Below are 21,180 nucleotides of genomic sequence, written 5' to 3'. Positions count from 1 at the left end.
ACAATGGGTTCAGGGTACTGATGGGGCTGCCGCGCTGGTGCAGTGCATCACAGATGTTCGCAGAGGCTCATACAGACGACTTTTACGCAATCATGAGAAAAAGAGCTGCATCTGTGATGAGCAGAGTGCGCGGGAGCTCCAACAGTATTTTGAACACATTGGCTGCAAAGTGGGAAAACCCCTTTATGAAGCACTGGGTGTACATACATATGAACACCCAGTGGTCCCGAAGCTACTTCTTCTTCTCTCTCTGGGCTGGTTTCCGCACTTAAACGTTTCCGTCTGTTGTGCGTGTGTTGCCCCTCCCCGCCGAAGTCTTCACTCCAGCCATCCAAGCTCGCTCCAGAAGCCAAGTAGACCGCCCAGGTTGCCGAGGACTTCATGGAGTGAGGTTGGGGAACCCAAATGGCGTTCTCGTTGTTCTGCCACGACCATGCACTCCAGGAGCACGTGCGTCGGCGTTTCATCGACCTCCATGCAGGCCCTGCACAGAGGACTGTCGGTAACACCTATAACGAAAAGGTGTTTGTTTAGTGGGCTGTGCCCTGTTATGAGTCCCACCACCTTCCTAAGTTTACCTTTGTCCAGGCGTAGTAGTTTGTTAGTTTGTCGTTGATCTACGGGTGGTCAAAAAGTCGTGGATCAAACGCAATAGGGAGATAGAGGAGGTCATTTCCAGCAAAAAAAAATTCTACAGCATGGCCTTATTTAAATTGCCCTAAGAGTTATGAATATTTTTAGGTTTTTTAACAAAATACCAAATTCTCTTACAATTAGACAAATTTTAAAAAAATGTGATAAAAAACAATAAAACAAACGATGTTGTGTCGTTACTAGATAATGTATCAGCACTACAAACCTTCTATTGAGGCTCTGGCTACCAAATTACAAGAGCAATTTTTTTTTTTTCCAAACCTTTTAAAGCAGTACCAAAAATTTAATGTCACTTTAAAAGCGCACTGTGAAAAAAAAATGTACTACGGAAAAGTGACCCTATATCAAAAAAACTTGCTGATTTAATGCCAATTCAAATAAGGTATAACACATCACTCTTTGTTTCGTAATTCTGGTATTATAATCGTTTTTTCATATCAAGGTGCAAATTTCAGTAGCTTAATTTAATTCAAAATAATTTTGAAGATTATCATGCTGCTAGTTAAACTGTTAGTTTTTTGTACGTTGGAATGCTAGAAACATCACTGTGCTTATCACACTTAAAATTTGTGAAAAGAACAGAAACTGTTCACTACCACCACGTGCCAGAACTACCCAGAACGCCCGTCTTGCAAGTAGTTCATCTTTTCTAGGAAACAAAAGGATAAAGAAACTATGCCTCTCTTTCACACTAATTATCCTTCCTTATTCCAACAATGTAAATAGAAAGGATGATTAGTGTGAAAGAGAGTTTCCTAGAAAAGATGAACTACTTGGAAGACGGGCGTTCTGGGTAGTTCTGGCACGTGGTGGTAGTAAAGAGTTTCTGTTCTTTTTACTAAGTGTGACAAGCACAGTGATGTTTCTAGCATTCCAACGTACAAAAAACTAGCAGTTTAACTAGCAGCATGATAATCTTCAATTTTTTTTTGAATTAAACTAATCTACTGAAATTTGCACCTTGATATGAAAAAACGATTATACTACCAGAATTACGAAACAAAGAGTAATGTGTTATACCTCATTTGAATTGGCATTAAATCAGCAAGTTTTTCTGATATAGGGTCACTTTTCCGTAGTACATTTTTTTTTCACAGTGCGCTTTTAAAGTGACATTTAATTTTTGGTAACGCTTCAAATGTTTTGGAAAAAAATTAATTGCTCTTGTAATTTGGTAGCCAGAGCCTCAATAGAAGGTTTGTAGTGCTGATACATTATTTAGTAACGACACAACATCGAATTTGAATTTGAATTTGTAAGAGAATTTGGTATTTCGTTAAAAAACCCAAAAATATTCATAACTCTTAGGGCAATTTAAATATGGCCATGCTGTAGAATTTTTTTTTGCTGGAAATGACCTCCTCTATCTCCCTATTGCGTTTGATCCACGACTTTTTGACCACCCTGTATATTAGGGAAAGCCTCTTTGGCTTGCCTGCAGTCAGTTGCGGTTGCCCATAATTGGGAATGTTCTTTAAGTGTTAGTTCATGCAACCAAGTTTTATACTCACTGAAGGGTATGGGTACAATAGGCTGTGGCCCTGTCACCTTCAGCGTCGTAGCCTTGCGTGCTAATGCGTCCGCTGCCTCGTTTCCCTGGTCCCCATCATGTCCTTTGACCCACCGTAGAGTGATGTCATTCGACATGGCGAGTGTTTCCAGAGCCTTATGGCAGTCTTGTATGAGTTCGGAGGTTGTCGAGAATTTAGCCAAAGCTTTGAGAACAGCTTGGCTATCTGAGTTAATGTTAATCTTAAAGTTTTTTACCTGTCTATTTGCCATTGCTATGGCTGCGGTTGTAATGCCTACACACTCTGCTTGGAAGACAGAGTTGTCCTTACCGTTGTCCCGAAGCTACATGAATTGAGCCTAATTTGACAATTAAAAATAATGTAATTTAGTTTAGTTGAATTTAATTTATTTTAATTTAATTTAATCTAATTTAATTTAATTTGATTGGTTTGATTTAATTTAATTTGATTTCATTTGACTTGATTTGATCTAATTTAATTTAATTTAATCACTAACATAGTTCATAAGACCCTGTTACTAACACTATATGGATGAAATAGTCCGAAATAAATGTTTATTATTATTATTATTAAACCAAAAATAAATAAATAAATAAATAAAAATAATTTAGGTACATTTCATAATTTTACAAAATTTATGTCATATTTCACACACACACTGACTAGCAAAATGTTCGAGATGTTTTTTGCGATCAGGCAAACATAGTAAAATTCATTCGAGCCGAGTAGTGGATGCGTGAGCATTTGCACTGCTCCATCGATTTCACGGACGCTCGCGTGCGCTATCATCACTATGGTTCGGCCATGGCCTATGGTAATGATTTCTGATGCCTGAATGTAAAAAACGAAAAATTGAGATTCCATTCCATAAGTTAGTTACTCCACTGCAGTTGGCTTGTCTTAAAAAAAATAGGTTTTCTTCTTTTTTACATACGACGTTGAGTTAGATTCATCTGTGAAAAAAAAAAACAAAATAACGTTTTAATAAACCGCATTTAGTTTCGTAAGAAGGACTAATAAAACTGAAATGGGCATTCTACAAGTACGCTAGAAGAGGCGTGCTATACAAAATGACAGTTATTTTTCGTGCTGATTCGAAACGCCTCACCGAGCGTATCGGAATTTAAGGGCCCGCTTACACTAAAACCAAAAAATGTACAAAATAAAGCATAGCTTCATTCAAAAATTTATGTAAAAATAAACTTTGTTTTTGACGAATCTATTTATATACTTTTGGTAACAATCCATTGATTTGATCTAATATAAAAATAATAATAAACATCACTCAATCAGCCACGCAATACACAAAATAGTCTTTTTAAATATGATACATTAAATGTCAATACGAAAAATTGGTTTATTTTAAACATGTATTCAATTATCTGAAAGTTTTTCCTATGATGGTAAATTTAGCACTTGAAATTTTAAATTTTTTGATTTATGTGTAAGCTCGCCCTTAATTTTGACACTGTGTCAAATAGTCTTCATGTTGACAGATGTTTTATCACAAACATTTAGCTTCGAGTAGGCTCACATGACGCTTACTGATGCTATCAACGCCAAAATGGCGAAAATCAAATTGCTTCAAAAACAGACCAGCAATCGCAAATCCAGCGTACTTGTATTAGTAGAGGTTAGTGACTTATTTTTTTGCTAACATATAGGCAATACCAATGACCAAAACGATGATTGCATTTATACCTTGGTAGTGGGTGCATAGCGTTTTAAGCATTAGTCACACAGGATTTGCGCATTTTTTCGCGCCTTTGGTTTTGTATGAAACAAGCCACACTGTGCATTGCAGACACAAAGACAAATCAAAGGCACAACTTTAGTGTAGTTTTGTGTGACTAGTGCTTAACTCAAGCACAATATAATCTACAGCAACCAATTCATCTAAAAACACTAACATTACTAACAAACAATTGTGGTATGAATCAACAATCAAATAAAACTAGTCTATATATCTATTTGCGTAAAGCACGCCACTTATTATATTATAACAGTGCATCTAGTTCTGCAAGACTATGCTAATCAAATATAAGCTAAAACATGAAAAACTATTTTTTTTTTTAAATAAATATTACTAATATAATAATCGATTGATGAAATATCATACTTAAGTTTTGCAGAACTATGCACTTACGAGAGAATTTAGAGTGTCTCCCTCCTCTTAAATATGTGCCAAATCCCGGATAAGTTTTTGTAAAACTTGTATTTTTCGTTATCCCTTAAAATATATTATAAAAAAAATTGAGGTGAATCGAATCGTTCTTTTCCGATTTTATTTTACGAAAATGGATATAACTCGAAAGAAACGAATCGAAAATAGCGGCGTTAATCATTCCCTCTCACTTACACACTATACCTGTGTGGTATGGTAGTGAGATGGAACGAATGGCGCCGTTTCGTTTCGATTGTTTCTTGGAACGCCAAATTCAAACCTATAAATTCGTTCACCAATCCAGTTAAGCGACGATTCAGTGTAATTTTTAATTTCCATCCATCCATCCATCCATCAGCCTGTAAGCGTCCACTGCTGGACATAGGCCTTTCCAAGAGCGCGCCACCAAACACGGTCCTTCGCCTTCCTCATCCACCCGCTCCCCGCCACCTTCTTCAGGTCATCAGTCCAGCGGGCTGGAGGTCGTCCCACACTGCGCTTACCGGTACGCGGTCTCCACTCCAGATTTAAATTTTTAATTTGAAACATATTAATTAATTAAGGTGGATGCGACGGGTCTGCCCGCGAAATTCATATTTAATTTGGTTTTTCGCAATTGCAGTATCATCCTCACAGGTTTATATAAAAAAATTTACGTGAAAGGGTCCAATTTAAGAAATTATAGTCGATACTCGAACTAATTTCATTAACTGGATCCTTTCAAGTAAAGATGTTTATATAAACCTATGAGGATGATACTGCCACTGGCGCAATTAAAGTACCATAAGCCTACTTTGTCGCATTAGTTTACAAATTGCGAAAAACCAAATTAAATTTGAATTTCGCGGGCAGGCCCGTCTCATGCCCCTAACATGTAAAATTGCATTAAGTAAGAGCATAGTACGCAAAACTGTATTCACAGAGCGTAACCTCTCGCATAAGGAACTTGAAGACGTTCGAGAGCACATTGTACTGGGCAACGTCCATCCCGTATTGGACTGAATTGTCTGGCTATTGGCGCAATAACCAGACATCAGTGCCACACATGTATGGTATAATAGCAGTGCTAACATCCAAGTCTGCTTTTGTCCACTCCTTTTTAATTCCTATCCGACAATGGGAGCAATGAACGTTGATTTCGCTTTGGAGTAATGTTTTGCTCAACAAATTCCTTTGGATTTTCTTCTAACGTTATCTCTTTTAGCGATGCTTCGCTTAGTTCCTGCGACGAGTCAAGTCTGAATATTTTTATATAATTTACTACTTTTGATTTTGTAGTATAAATTATATTTTTTTTACCAAATAAACTGTCTTACCGTTTGTCAGAGATGGGAATCGCGGAAGTTTCTGTTGTAGTGCTGGACGGCTGGAATTAAAGCAATAAAAAAAATTATTTTGATGTTATAGTTATGTTACTCTAGCTGAAGCCCGCGACTTCGTTCGCGTGGATGTAGGTTTTTTGAAATTCCCGTGGGAACTCTTTGATTTTCCGGGATAAAAAGTAGGCTAGTGCTAATCCAGGGTATAATCTACCTCCATTCTCAAATTTCAGCCCAATCCGTCCAGTAGTTTTTGCGTGAAGGAGTAACAAACACACACACACACACACACACACACACACACACACACACACACACACACACACACACACACACACACACACACACACACACACACACACAGACACACAGACAGACACGCACGCACGCACGCACGTACGCACGCACGCACGCACGCACGCACGCACGCACGCACGCACGCACGCACGCACGCACGCACGCACGCACGTGTAATGTAATGTTTCATAATAATTCATTAAAAGAAATGTAATACCTGTATTTGTTTGAACAAAGGCGTCTTCCTCTCGTCCTTGTTTTTGTCCTCGTCCTCTTTCTCCTCGTCAGAAGGCGAGAATTCTACTCGATTCCCGACGTCACGCTTAATGTCTTTCTTGCGGCGTATCGTGACGTTCCTAATCTCCTCTAACTCGTATATTAACCTTTCCTGTAAAAAAAAAAAAATAACAATGATTGGTGTTGTGATGGGCGAAAAAGGTGTGAACTGCTGAAATGAATTAGTGACACCTTTATGCATGTAAAAATTCCGTCATTTTATATGAGTCGGATATATTCTCTCAGACACAGCACACGCACACGCACACGCACACACACACACACACACACAAACTTTTTCCTTTTAAATATTAGTGTGATCATGAGTCATGACACATTAATTTATTCAGCATTCCGAAAAATATCGAAAATGACACTCGTATCAATTAAAAAACCAGCTAAGTGCGAGTCGGAGTCGCGCACCGAGAGTTCCGTACTTGGGTATTTTTTCGACATTTTGCACGATAATTCAAAAACTATTATGCAAAAAAATAAAAATAAACCTGTTTTAGAATGTGCAGGTAAAGCCCTTTCATATGATACCCCACTTGATTTTTTGGTTATGTAACCACAAATTCACGGTTTTCGTATTTTTCACTTTACTTGTGCTATAAGATCTACCTACCTGCCAAATTTCATGATTCTTGGTCAACGGGAAATAGGGTTTTTTGACAGTTGCGACAGACGGACAGACAGACAGACAAACAACAAAGTGATCCTATAAGGGTTCCGTTTTTCTTTTTCAGGTACGGAACCCTAAAAAATTCGACCCGGCCATCTTGGATTTCAAAATGGACATCATTTGTGGGATAGGCACCCCCGAAAAACCTCAGAAGTCACTCCCATATTATTGGCATTATGGAACGGTCTGTCTCTCTGTCAGCGCGGCAGCGATGCCGCACTTCACGGCGCGAGTCGACGTGTCGCCAGTGACGCTAAGGGGACGACGAGACACTCACATTGTTCTCCTTGTCCTCAGCGTCGAACGACGTGCGCTGGTTCACGCATTGTAGCGGCTGGCAGCGACAAGTCGCGTCGCACGGCTTGTTAGACTTGACGCAGACACACATCTTGGTGGAGCACTGTCCGCGGCACGTGCAATGCGGCGCGCCGTCGCTGCCGCGCTTCACGGCTAGTTGTCGGATAGTCGTGTCGGGTTGTGTAAAGATCTTCGTTAGATGGGAGCGTTGTGCCTGTTGACATAATACACCATAATAATGTCTGCTGTATAGCATGGTTAAACACTAAATCATTAACTTAATAAAAAAACGTATATAAGAAATTTTTATACAAGATAAGTTATATACGTCCACTCATATAAATTTTTACAAAAAAACTAATAATAATACGACGGCTATGTTGGATTTCCAAATTAATATCATTATCGGAATCAGAACCCTGAAAAACTTCGAAATGACAACCTTAAAAGATTTCTTAACAAAATATGTCACAAAGTTACGATTACGCTGTCTATGTATAATCAAAAATCACACTAATATTATAAAGGCGAAAAATTGTGTGTATGTATGTATGTCACGCAAAAACTACTAAACGGATTTGGCTGAAATTTGGAAAGGAGATAGAGATACCCTGGATTAACACATAGGCTACTTTTATCCCGAAAAATTAAAAAGTTCCTACGGGATTTTGAAAACCTAAATCCACGCAGACGAAGTCGCGGCGTCAGCTATTTCGTTAAATATAATTTGTACATCAGTGACACGGCTTTGCATTATTTTTAATCTATTTCATAATAATTCATTAAAAGAAATGTAATACCTGTATTCGATTGAACAAAGGCGTCTTCCTCCAGTCCTTGTTTTTGTCCTCGTCCTCTTTCTCCTCGTCAGAAGGCGAGAATTCTACTCGATTCCCGACGTCACGCTTAATGTCTTTCTTGCGGCGTATCGTGACGTTCCTAATCTCCTCTAACTCGTATATTAACCTTTCCTGTAAAAAAAAAATAACAATGATTGGTGTTGTGATAGGCGAAAAAGGTGTGAACTGCTGAAATGAATTAGTGACACCTTTATGCATGTAAAAATTCGGTCATATTATATGAGTCGGATATATTCTCTCAGCAGTCTATTGTGTGCTAATGTCAGATAGCGCCATCTATGATGTGATTTTGTAAACTAATTATATCTGTTTGTGAACACATTTTTTTTGTAACGTAACCACAAATGCACAGTTTTAGAATTTTTTTCCTTTACTTTGGCTATAATGCATGCTTACCTGCTTTTCATGATGGTTTTGAGTCCTTTGTCTTGACAGACACGACAGACAGACGAGTATCCATCCTATAAGTGATTCTATAAGGATTCCTTTTTTGCTTATGAGGTAAGGAACCCTAAAACTTTGCAATTTTTGAAATGGGAGATCATTTTCGTAATTAAAACCTCGGAAATTGCACTTTACACGACGTTGATACTTCAATCATTCAGTTTCTCTTTTTATATGAAATGATGACTCACATTCTCCTGCTCGACCTGCTCAAGCCTCTCTTGCTGCACCTTGATCATATTCTGCAGATGCTTGCACGCCTCGCTGCGGTCACTGCGCCCTACCAGACCTCTCTGTAGGGCTACTAAATCACTTATCTGAAAATAAAATGGAAATTGATACTATAGGCACATAGTAATATTACATACAGAGTCTTTTTTTACAAGGACTCAGCTCGCAGCTTGGTCTCTACCGCGACGCGTTGTGAGCCGAGGCCCTGTGAAAAAAGATCCCGGATGGGTTCAAACTGGTCCGACATAGATCGACTAACCACGTGAGTACAGCCGGGAGCATCTGTATTTACAATAAATAATAATAATCAGAGTAATACGATTTCAAGTCGTATCATCTTACCCCACACACTGCCCGTGTGGCATGGGAAGAAGCGAGGAAGGGAGGCAGAGACGTAGTGTGGTCGCGTTACTCGCATGCTCCTCGTTCATGCCCATCGCTCCCTATTTTGTCGGTAAGTATGCAAATGCGCGCACGCTGCCAGAGTTTCGACGTCCATCGCGTTGCAAAGGCAAACGACCTAGTGCGGCGCGTCGCGATTAATTGCGCGAGTAGAGCAGTGTGTGGACGCACAGTTACAGCACCAAAACATACCGTCTGGTCTTTGTCCGATTTCATTGAAGCCAACCGCTGTTCGTATTCTGTCTTACAGCTGTCATACTCCATCTTCAGCCTGTCATACGACTCCTTGATTTCTTCGTACCGCGCTTGAAAGGCTTTCTCGCTCTGATTGCTCAGATCCCGTTTCGCTTCCACCAACAGGTCGAATAAGCACTTGAGAGCGATTTTGGCTTCGCGAATCGACTGTATATTGTCCCATTGCGTGCGGGATTTGTTTTCTGCAATTTAAAGATTCAATTGAAATTAAATTCAATTGATTGGTTTCAATTGGTTCGATTTAAACCTATTGAAAAATACTTGACTCAACTTCATTAACACAGATTTAGAATATTATAATGTTTTCAATTTTTAACATCCTTTTTATAGTGCATCCCTATTCCCTGGGGACATGATTTTTTTATAGAATTAGATTTTTATGCACTCAACATTTTTCAAAGAAATTACTTGAAAAATGTTTAGTGAACATTTGGGTCAGGTTTAGTGAACTGAATTTTATAAAAGGTAGAGGTTGCTGGGTATAATGGTAAACATAATAAGGAAAACATAGCGAGGAAACCTGCATGCCTGATAATTCTCTATAATTTTCTCAAGTCTGCCAATCCATACTTGGCCAGCATGGTAGATTGTATGGCCAACCCCTTCTGAGACCAATGTTCAGTAATGAGCTGGTAGTGGGTTGATGATGATGATGTTGAGGAAAAAAACCCCAGATATTTCCTCACTATGAAGAAAAACTGAGTATCACTTACCATCAGGTGAGATCACAGTGAAGGGTGATTGTATCATAATAAAAAAAAAATTAGCCAAGTTACCTTGATCAGCAGTCAGAATCTTCTGTTGCAGGTCTGAAATCTGCGCCTTGCGTAGTGCGAGGTCGACCTCTAGCTCAGCGATCTTCTCTCTGGTGGCCTCGTCTTCCGATTTGTTGTGAAGAGTCTCTATCTGCTTTGTTATCAATGCCCTAATAATAAAACAGTATTTTAAAAAACTTTAACATATTAAACTTTTGGGGTATGGAGTATCAATAGCTCATTTCCTTCAAAGTATTACTGATCAGTACCAGTAATTATTATCAGTAAGTAACAAGTATCAGATGAGTTTTGATCAACATATTAATTTGGTTGCCTGGAAGAGATCGCCAGGTAGCGATAAGGCCGCCAAATTGTACCTGTATTTTGTTGTGCTTTGTATGTGTTTTTCTGTACTAATTTTGTGGTGTACAATAAAAGTATATTCATTCATTCAATATAATATTAAATATATAGAGCCATATCGACCATCTAGTAACCATATAATGGCTTATATGGTTTTTACAGAGATTCACCTGGATGAACCATACAGTCCACAACCAAAAAGGGTGAGGATTTTTTTTTAATTAATTTGTACCAGAAAATTGTAACAATAAAGAGAAAAAGAAAGAAAAAGTGGACAGAGAAGCACTTAGCTCTACCAGTGACCCTTGGCAGTGGGAGAGATTGTAAAGAGAAAATAAGTACAACAAAGATAGAAAGTATTCATGAAGAAAGCTTTATAGATATTATGTTATATTATATAATATACATGTTATTTATTTAAGACGCCTAAAGATCAAGACAATTTATTAAAATTATTTGATAAATATGGGTTTTAATATTTTACCTATACTCCATAAGTTCATATAAGGATTTCTCCGCTTCAATAATGCTGACATGTACTTCAAGCTCTTGTTCGATGTATTGTTGTACGGCGCCGGCTTTCAGATTGCCCTTGGCGTTGCGTTTCATCGCTGTCGTCTTTTGTCTATCTAAAGCTTCCTAAAAAGTAGAGAAAAAGTGTTATCTACATTTACAAGGAAGACGGGGTTCTCAATACATTACGTATTTGCTGACTTAGTACTCAAAAACTAAAAGAATCTTGTGACTCACGAACCATATGCTACTCCATTCATGCGAATCGGATTCTTGCCAAGTGCGGATGCTGATCTGATCATGCCAATGTAGCTATTTTCTCTAGGCTTTTTCTGGGTTCCCAGAGTTTTTGCAATGTGCAATGTTTTCCTTTTCGCCATCTCAAATTATGGACCTAGCCATGCCAATTAAGTCTTTCCAATTATGTTGGATTCAGCTATCTTTTTCCTGTGTGTTATCATCAACTTCGCGACTGGATACTTAATCGGGATATTTAAGATAGATCAGGATTTGATCAATAATTTTATTACAAAATGCGCATGGCTAATCTCGATCATTTTCATTAGGTGTCCAACAGAAACTGTGCCAATTGAGTCTTTCCAATTTGATAGGGTATGGCCAGCAGTTGTTCCATTTCCTGGTTTTTTAGGATGTGTTTTGAACAACATGGGTCTATTATACTACTCAAATAACTAACCTTCAGTCGCTTGTTGACGGCGACGGCCTCCTCCATCTTGCGCTTGAGTACGTTCTGCTGCTTGGCGTGCAGCGACTCCATCTTGGCCATGGCGGTGGCGCGCTTGCGGTCCTCGTTGAGCAGGCGCAGCACCGCGCGCTCGTTGTCCGCCTTCCATTTACGGAACTTCTGACTTTCTTCTCGCAATTGACAAATTATTTTGACCTGGAAGAGATTCATAAGCTTATTTGTCTCATAAGAAAGCAAATAACTCAATGGGCGATGGACAGAGCTATGCTCGAAGTTTTTTTACGTGATCAAATTAGAAATGAGAAGAACCATACTGCTAGGATTCATACAGCGATATGAGTGTCTACAGGAATTGTAATAATAACTTCAAAAGCAAAAATAATAGTTTGACCTTATTTCAAATAAGTCTTATTGCTTAGGTGTTGTTTTTTTTTTCTGTTTTCATTTTAGTAAAAACCTGCCCTACTATTCTATATCAATAGATTCATCGATTTGCCTGTCATGAAGATTTTCTAATTCTATTACTAAGCCATACCTTAGTAGCTTTCATGGCTATCAGCTCAGCATTCAAGGCTTTAATCTTGCTCTCGTTCTTCTCCTTCATCTTGATGATGTTGGCTTGTTGTTGGCACTTCTTCTTCAGCTCTGATATCTGAGACTCCAGTTCCGAGACTTTGTTGCGGCGTTCGTCATGTGATGGGTCTTTCTTCTAGAGACATAAGAATATTTTGTAAACGAGCAATTGAAGAGCTGGCGAACAGCTACACTTGTTATTGCACGAAAAAAGCAAAACACTGGCGTGGAAATTCTATTTCTGACTAGCCGATGCCCGCGACTTCACCTGCGTGGATTTAGGTTTTTCGAAATCCCGTGGGAACTCTTTGATTTTCCGGGATAAAAACTAGCCTATGAGCTAATCCAGGATATTATCTATCTCCATTCCAAATTTCAGCCAACTCCGTCTAGTAGTTTTTGCGTGAAGGAGTAACAAACATACACACACACACATACACACAAACTTTCGCCTTTACAATATTAAGTGTTATAAGTACCAACCTTAGTCTGCTTTAATTGCTGCATGAGTTGCTCCTTCTCTTTCTCCAACTGTGAGATCCTCTCTTCATTCTCTTGCAGGTTGTTGTAGCTGTCCATCATTTCTATGTTATCTTTTCTCATAGCTTGCACTATAGATGCCTTGACGGCTATAGCATGGTTGAGCTCTTGCAGTTCTTGGCTAAGCGCGATCTTAAAGTAGAAGCAAGTTTGTAATGATGGGGCTGGCATATAGGTCACCTTTAAAGGTGACCTAAAGATCCTTAAAAATATCAGAATAAAAAAAAGCAGAAGCAATCTTTCATAGAAGGAACTAGAACTACAAGTGCACATGATAAATCGAGACTGTGACTAGTGCACGTTGCACATAATAGATCGATCACCTCTAAGTGTAGATTAGTGCACAAATCGCGACAGATATGTGTTGCCGTCCATCATTTCTATGTTATGTGCTCTCATAGCTTGCACTATAGATGCCTTGATGGCTATAGCACGGTTGAGCTCTTGCAGTTCTTGGTTAAGCGCGACCTTAAAGTAGAAGCAAGTTTGTAATGATGGGGCTGGCATATAGGTCACCTTTGAAGGTGACCTAAAGATCCTTAAAAATATCAGAATAAAAAAAAGCAGCAGCAATCTTTCATAGAAGGAACTAGAACTACAAGTGCACATGATAAATCGCGACTGTGACTAGTGCACGTTGCACATAATAGATCGATCACCTCTAAGTGTAGATTAGTGCACAAATCGCGACAGATATGTGTTGCCGTCCATCATTTCTATGTTATGTGCTCTCATAGCTTGCACTATAGATGCCTTGATGGCTATAGCACGGTTGAGCTCTTGCAGTTCTTGGTTAAGCGCGACCTTAAAGTAGAAGCAAGTTTGTAATGATGGGGCTGGCATATAGGTCACCTTTGAAGGTGACCTAAAGATCCTTAAAAATATCAGAATAAAAAAAAGCAGCAGCAATCTTTCATAGAAGGAACTAGAACTACAAGTGCACATGATAAATCGCGACTGTGACTAGTGCACGTTGCACATAATAGATCGATCACCTCTAAGTGTAGATTAGTGCACAAATCGCGACAGATATGTGTTGCCGTCCATCATTTCTATGTTATGTGCTCTCATAGCTTGCACTATAGATGCCTTGATGGCTATAGCACGGTTGAGCTCTTGCAGTTCTTGGTTAAGCGCGACCTTAAAGTAGAAGCAAGTTTGTAATGATGGGGCTGGCATATAGGTCACCTTTGAAGGTGACCTAAAGATCCTTAAAAATATCAGAATAAAAAAAAGCAGCAGCAATCTTTCATAGAAGGAACTAGAACTACAAGTGCACATGATAAATCGCGACTGTGACTAGTGCACGTTGCACATAATAGATCGATCACCTCTAAGTGTAGATTAGTGCACAAATCGCGACAGATATGTGTTGCCGTCCATCATTTCTATGTTATGTGCTCTCATAGCTTGCACTATAGATGCCTTGATGGCTATAGCACGGTTGAGCTCTTGCAGTTTTTGGTTAAGCGCGACCTTAAAGTAGAAGCAAGTTTGTAATGATGGGGCTGGCATATAGGTCACCTTTAAAGGTGACCTAAAGATCCTTAAAAATATAAGAATAAAAAAAACAGAAGCAATCTTTCATAGAAGGAACTAGAACTACAAGTGCACATGATAAATCGCGACTGTGACTAGTGCACGTTGCACATAATAGATCGATCACCTCTAAGTGTAGATTAGTGCACAAATCGCGACAGATATGTGTTGCCGTCCATCATTTCTATGTTATGTGCTCTCATAGCTTGCACTATAGATGCCTTGATGGCTATAGCACGGTTGAGCTCTTGCAGTTCTTGGTTAAGCGCGACCTTAAAGTAGAAGCAAGTTTGTAATGATGGGGCTGGCATATAGGTCACCTTTAAAGGTGACCTAAAGATCCTTAAAAATATAAGAATAAAAAAAACAGAAGCAATCTTTCATAGAAGGAACTAGAACTACAAGTGCACATGATAAATCGCGACTGTGACTAGTGCACGTTGCACATAATAGATCGATCACCTCTAAGTGTAGATTAGTGCACAAATCGCGACAGATATGTGTTGCCGTCCATCATTTCTATGTTATGTGCTCTCATAGCTTGCACTACGGATGCTTTAATGGCTATAGCGCAGTTCAGTTATTGAATGAATCCTTACTGAATGGGGGTCTACATGATAAAGAAAACATGGAACATCTTATATTTGGATGTTGAACAGTTTTGGCTGTATGATGATGGTCAGTCAGTCAAATCTCTTCTATTATGTATATTATTTACCTGTCCCATAGCTCTTTTTTCCTCCTCCATAACCGCCTGGTCGTCATTCAGCTCCTCAACTTCCTCAGATTTCTCACCATCTTCACTCTTAATAAACGACAACTTTATCTCGTGATCAATTAATTCTTCCTCCATCTTGCTATTAACCGACTGCAAGTCTTCCATACAAGTTTTGATATGTTTAAGGTAGTCCATAACATGGGTTTTCTGACTGTTATCATCTTGAATTGCATCTGTGGTACTCAAGTTTTCTATAATTTGATTGCAGTGTTCTCTCAACACATTTAATTTCTGTTCTATTTTGTCCTTGGCCGTTTCTGCCAGCAGAGCCTTTTCACAGAAATTTGTGTTTTCTGTTAACATGTTCCTAAGGTGTTGGGTCACTTGTTTATGCTTCTTGAGTAGCTCTGCATATTTTGCTCTTTCTGCTTCGAGTTGTTCCTGTAACTGCTCGTTAGAAGCTGCATCTGCATAACTGGTTGTGGGTATTTTCCCAACTAGTTGAAGCCTGAGGTCATTCACTAATTTGTTCAATCTGTGCAGAACGAGAGGTTAATGTGAAACAAAGGAATCCTAAAAACAAATTGGAGTGGGTCACTGAATAAAGTTTTATCTACCGTAATTTGAAAGCTTATAGATGAAGATGAACCATTCATCTGAAGTGGTATTTTTAAGAGTAGTATCTTGTTTGTAACTATCTCTTCCCTAAGAATCTCAGCCACTAATGTCCTGGTTGATAATAATAAGTTTGTTACGGATGCGTCTAGCACGATCCGCAGTAGGGTAAAATTGGGAGTTGTAGCTCACGTCTCTAGATAAAGCGCGGCGCGTCTAGCGGTGTAGCTGCACCGCGCCGCGCATCGTATAGACGTGAGCTACAACTTCCAATTTCACGATCGATGTTAAATATAATCAGTAACAAGAGAATGATCAGGTTGTCACAAACTCCTCGAAGATGATTCAATGGTGATATTATTCTTGGATAGCCTACATCGCTATTGACATCTCATTTTAGAATTATTTGGATTTATATAAGTAATCGTTTATTTTAAATCGTTCAACAAATTACTTTTAATGTGTCAATTTCAGATAAATCCTAATGACTCAGCTTTATAAGGTTATTTATGAAAATCAGACGGTTTTAGTTACACATTAATCAGCTGATGGTATCAAGTCAACATACTTATTATTTATTCTTAATACGCGTGCGGAAACTTTAAGACCTTGATAATAAATGTTGGATTTCTTTGAGATCGTTGATATCAGAATACCATCGTATTCCTTATAGTTTAATATATGTACATGATGCAGCCCACACAAATTCCATTTTACAATAACAACGTCAACTAAATCATTAACTTTTAATATCATTTTTATTTGTTTATAATTATGATGATTACTTTGAGTTTTTGAAAAGGAATGACTTTCTTAGACCATGTACATGAATAAACTAAAGTCGTATTAATCAACAACTAATAAAAATATTGACTATACTTTGCTAGTCATACTTATATTACTAATCAACCCTTAACAAAAGGAAAGTAAATAAAAACTACTAGATATATATTTTTTTAGAAAATTTTATTATCGAGACACCATTTTCTTAAAACAAGCACGTTTTTTAATGCACATATTGAAGGATGGTATAAACAACTAAACACATCACTATTCGTTTCGTATTGTTCATACAAACTTAATAAGCTAGGGCAAGATTTATCTTCCAAATTATAAACACTATCGCAACCAAACATTTTCGATATCCACTGCACTTTTTCTACACCTTTAGCATAAACACGTTTATTATTTAAATAATTATTCATGTTTACATAATCTTTGTAGTTTAAGTATGAAATAAAACCTTCTTTCCAATGTATTCCTCTGTTTTTTTCTATCCAACAAACTTGTTTTCTTTCCGTTTTCGTTAAATTATAAAATGGGTATGGTGGCCTGATTAAATAAGTCTGGATATGGTTATTACACAATATAGCTATTTCTTTTACTATAAACTCATTGGAATCCGTCTTGAATCCTTGTACATCAATGATGACACTCATGACAACTTGCGAACAATATTACTTAAGGGTTTATATTCAAAGAGGCGATCGTTTATTATAAGACAATATGCTGATGTTTTATCCGGGATATCTTGCGAACTTTCAATTTCCAAACGTACGTCTACAGGTCCTGTCTTTAAATTCTCGTTTTGTCTTGAACAGTCAATTACAAACAGTGGTGCCTTTTCTTTAAATGTGATCAGATCAAACAACGGGTCAACAGGAAGATTATAATAAGACTGACGAAATTGAGTGTACATTTCGTATAATATACTGTATTTATTTTCATCAAATTTCAAATTAAGTGAATCGTATGGGTAATACTGTGAATTTAAAAACAGTGTTACATTCGTTAATTTGCAATGATCAAATATAGAACTATCATTAGTCTTACTGTTTTTCCTATTAGTTTGTAGACCAAAAATAACATATCGAGGCTTTTCAAGTTGAGAAGTAGTTTTAATTGACCACGAATGTTTTGTAGTTTTAGGAAGTAAAGGATATTCATATAAATCCCAATTTCTGAATGCTATTTGAATAGGTTTGTCTTTTTCTAAATACTTAAGTAGTGAGAGTCTTTCACGATCCGAAACTTTTATATGCGGCACACGCCACTGAATTGTTCGTACTTCTATATCTATATTATCATCCTTGTGAATTGTTACACTATTTAAATTACTATTACTTCTATTCAGAATAAGTTCATGTTTACAGTTTATAATAATTTTATTATAATCCTCGGCAAATCCCATTATTTTATTCAATGGTATAACAGCATTAAAATATCCCTCTGTCATTTTAAAACCATCCATTTGCCAACCCCACAATGCTGCGACTTTGCTATCCCCCTCATTCATCGATATGTATGATTTTAATGTTGTGGTTATTCCAGGGTTTCTTACGCGATCTATTTCAATACCGTTCATTTCATACCTTATGTCTTGAAATAGAAACATAACAGGGTTATTAGTAAAATTTACAGGTTTCTTTATTTCTTTCCCCGATTGATCTTTTCCAGTCACTGTGGCAAAGCCTTCAACATAAATTGAACTATTACATGGTAATATGTATATGTCTTGCTGATGTATTGGAATGCGAATTTCATCATTTTCTTTAAAGCTGTTATTGTATGGATTGTACGTGTGGATCTCATAACTTTCGATAGAATTATCGAATACTGGGGTGTTATTAATATTTAGAATATTCATACTTTGAATCCGAGTGATCGGAGAAAATCTTTGTTTCTTTTTGTTACAATATTACGATTTGCTTTAATACGTGTACGCGCTCTAGTAGCAGGCAAATGATTGATTCTTTTCACCTCATATCCAAGTGTTTTATTAAACACTATCATTTTGCTCTACGTAAATGAAGTCTCAGTTGGATATTTTCTTCTCTAAAATCAATATTGTTACCGTTTTCGTCAATGATTTTAACAGTTACGGATGATATATTACTCTTATTAACAGGAAGATAAATAATATTTTTTGGAATTTCTATATATCGATATCCTGGAGGAACGTTAGGAATAAATTCATGAATAATATGTGATGCAAACCCATTATTAAATGATCCGAATATAAGATCACATTCGATCCTGATGACAGACAAGGGAAGAATGTTAACTGGATTAACAGACTCATGCCATTTATTTGCTTCAAGTTTTACATTTGGGAAACCAAGTAAGCGTCCTAAACTGTTTTCTACGTCAAAATGTACAGTTTTGGAACAAAAAAGCGAGCATGTTAAAGTATTATTATTTGGTTTTATTTCAATTTCACAGTTGTCTAACTTACTCGCAAGATATTCTCTTATGTCATATAAATCATAAGTACCATATGGAATTTTTAAATATTTACATTCATCACCATATGCAAATATGTTATTGCTATGATTTATGTTTGGTATTGAGTTCAGAGCAGAAAAATATAATAAACCGCATTCATATTCACCATCGAGAATAAGAGGAGGTTGAAAAAATGATTCCAACACAGATTTGTGCCCGGTAATAGTGATTGTTACAGACATGATCGTAAACTAAATATTTACTGATTTTACTGAACTATTTATACATTTTATTTTGTGTATTCCAAAAACTTCTTAAAAACTTTATACATAGATGACCGCAGTTATAAGGATGACTACCTTGAAAATTTTTGTAATTATAACTCATACCAGTTCCTAAATATTGAATTAACTCTTTAGGTGGTTTTAAATTTCCATAGCTGTCAAAGTATTGAATTTCATTATTTACTTTTGCATAGGCTACCCAATGAGAGCCAGGATTATTGGAGCTATCCAAATTAACTATACCACATTCTTTTCGAAAAGGATGTTTTGGCATCTCATCTCTCATAAACACCCCTCGAAAGTAAGGAATGTCTTGCGAATGGTTGATGATGTCGATATTGGTGAGCGCTCGTTTGGGTAGCCTTTCTCTTAGTTTTTTTCATTTGAAATGTAAATTCCTAAACTACCTCTATGCGGTTTGATATGTAAACCTTTGCCTATATGGAGGGTTTCCATTTTTTCATGATGCCTCTTTAATTCTGTAAAACGTTTTTTAGCGTCTTTCAAATCATTTATAACTTTAGCGATTCCTGCAGCACCACCAGCTAAGCTACCCGCAGCAGATAATCCGGCAAAAATAGGTATCAAAGGAAGTACTCCACCAGTTTTTGGAATTGGTATAATTCGAGGAAGTTTTATTGACGAGTCTTTAGTCAATTCTTTAGCCGCTGCTATGGCTAATTCTATAGCCATTTTCTTACATTTGGGTTTCATTTTTTGCACATGCTTTTTTGCATGAGCAACAACATGTTTAAAGTGTTTTTTCAAACCAGTGCCTGAAGCGGATTTTTTTGGCGACACTGTTTTAGAATTGTTGGCTTTACTAGTCAGTCCCGACCCGGTATACAATTTAGCTATCATAGCTTTATTAACTAAATTTGCTGCTATCTTTTCTCCCAAAGTTGCATCAGATGCTAAAGCACGTTGCTTAGCCCTTTTCATCAATATTTTATCAGCCTTATGACGATCACTTAATGAAGTTGACAAGTCGTATGCAATATCGTGTTGTTTACAATATTCATCCAATTTATTTACACCTTGATCTCCCCGTGCAAGCCTTTTATACAATTTTGTACCAGCACCACAGTAATTATATCCAGGTAGATGAAGTTCAAATGGTAAATGATTTATAAACCAATTGAGAATACTGCTCTCTTTCATTACTTTTATTACAATGAATGTAAAATAACTATACTATCACTTAAATAACAATAAATAAATTGGGAACTAGTTAGTTATAAAATATTCGTTCTATCTATCCAACTATTTTCACTCGATGGAAATCCTAACCACTTTACAAATATCTTGTTTCCTTTTCTTTTTAAAACTTTTTCAATAAGATAGACATTAGGATTTTCTGTTTTTTGAAGTTCTTCTGCATAAAATGAGCCCAAAATTGGCTGATGTTTAGCATCTTCTATAAGGTAAGTAACAGGATTCGTTTTCTGTACTTTTTTAATACGGAATATTTCGGTGGACCAATTAGGAGTGTAACCTTTTTCAAAAACACCTTTATACTTACTAATCCGCACAAAATCTCCAACTTTTAAATTTCTCTTCTTAAGGATTTTTAACTGTTTTCCTACATTAAATCTTTGAAGTATAAGTTTCTTATTATTTTCATTAACTGCGTTAGGAGATAAACCGATCGTTCTATGTTTAGAGGTGTTATAATTTTCAACTATTTCTTCTAGCACACCTTTAGTCCAAGTGTAGTTTCCTTGGAAACTGAATTGTTTATACATTTTATTTTTTAAAGTTCTTATAAGTCTTTCAACTATAGAAGCTTTTTTAGTGGAATATGTAGAATAATGATTGATGTTAAACTTTTTGACTATCTTTTTAAAATTTTCGTTGTAAAACTCAGTTCCAAAATCTGTTTGAAGGTTTATTGGAATACGTCCTTTCTTTAATATAGATTCAAACGCTTTAGAGA

The 21,180-nt window shown here is 37.0% G+C and overlaps 1 protein-coding gene and 1 long non-coding RNA gene across 4 annotated transcripts in view; both read right to left on the bottom strand.

Annotated features, from left to right (window-relative positions):
* Positions 1–21,180, bottom strand: part of LOC123880211 — a 140,015-nt gene that overhangs the window by 17,116 nt on the left and 101,719 nt on the right. The gene's annotated exons all lie outside the window — the stretch shown is intronic.
* The window catches only part of LOC123880154 (chromosome-associated kinesin KIF4A-like), a 35,276-nt gene continuing 17,145 nt past the window's right edge, over positions 3,050–21,180 (bottom strand). The window contains exons 8-20 of one of the 3 annotated variants that reach the window (XM_045928112.1): positions 15,121–15,655; positions 12,807–12,995; positions 12,286–12,459; positions 11,742–11,945; positions 11,016–11,170; positions 10,190–10,338; positions 9,351–9,595; positions 8,717–8,842; positions 8,022–8,192; positions 7,202–7,435; positions 6,184–6,354; positions 5,667–5,716; positions 3,050–3,139 (exon numbers count right to left, since the gene is read on the bottom strand). In XM_045928112.1, coding sequence (XP_045784068.1) covers positions 3,136–3,139; positions 5,667–5,716; positions 6,184–6,354; positions 7,202–7,435; positions 8,022–8,192; positions 8,717–8,842; positions 9,351–9,595; positions 10,190–10,338; positions 11,016–11,170; positions 11,742–11,945; positions 12,286–12,459; positions 12,807–12,995; positions 15,121–15,655 — 2,407 coding nt within the window. In that variant the 3' untranslated portion in view covers positions 3,050–3,135. Of the gene's footprint in view, positions 3,140–5,161; positions 5,589–5,666; positions 5,717–6,183; positions 6,355–7,201; positions 7,436–8,021; positions 8,193–8,716; positions 8,843–9,350; positions 9,596–10,189; positions 10,339–11,015; positions 11,171–11,741; positions 11,946–12,285; positions 12,460–12,806; positions 12,996–15,120; positions 15,656–21,180 lie in introns of those variants that run through there. The other 2 variants (XM_045928111.1, XM_045928113.1) reach the window with 2 other exon arrangements.

This window comes from Maniola jurtina, chromosome Z, assembly GCF_905333055.1.
Source record: "Maniola jurtina chromosome Z, ilManJurt1.1, whole genome shotgun sequence".
NCBI classification, from domain to species: domain Eukaryota; kingdom Metazoa; phylum Arthropoda; class Insecta; order Lepidoptera; family Nymphalidae; genus Maniola; species Maniola jurtina.
This window is presented reverse-complemented; position numbering and strand designations above follow the sequence as displayed.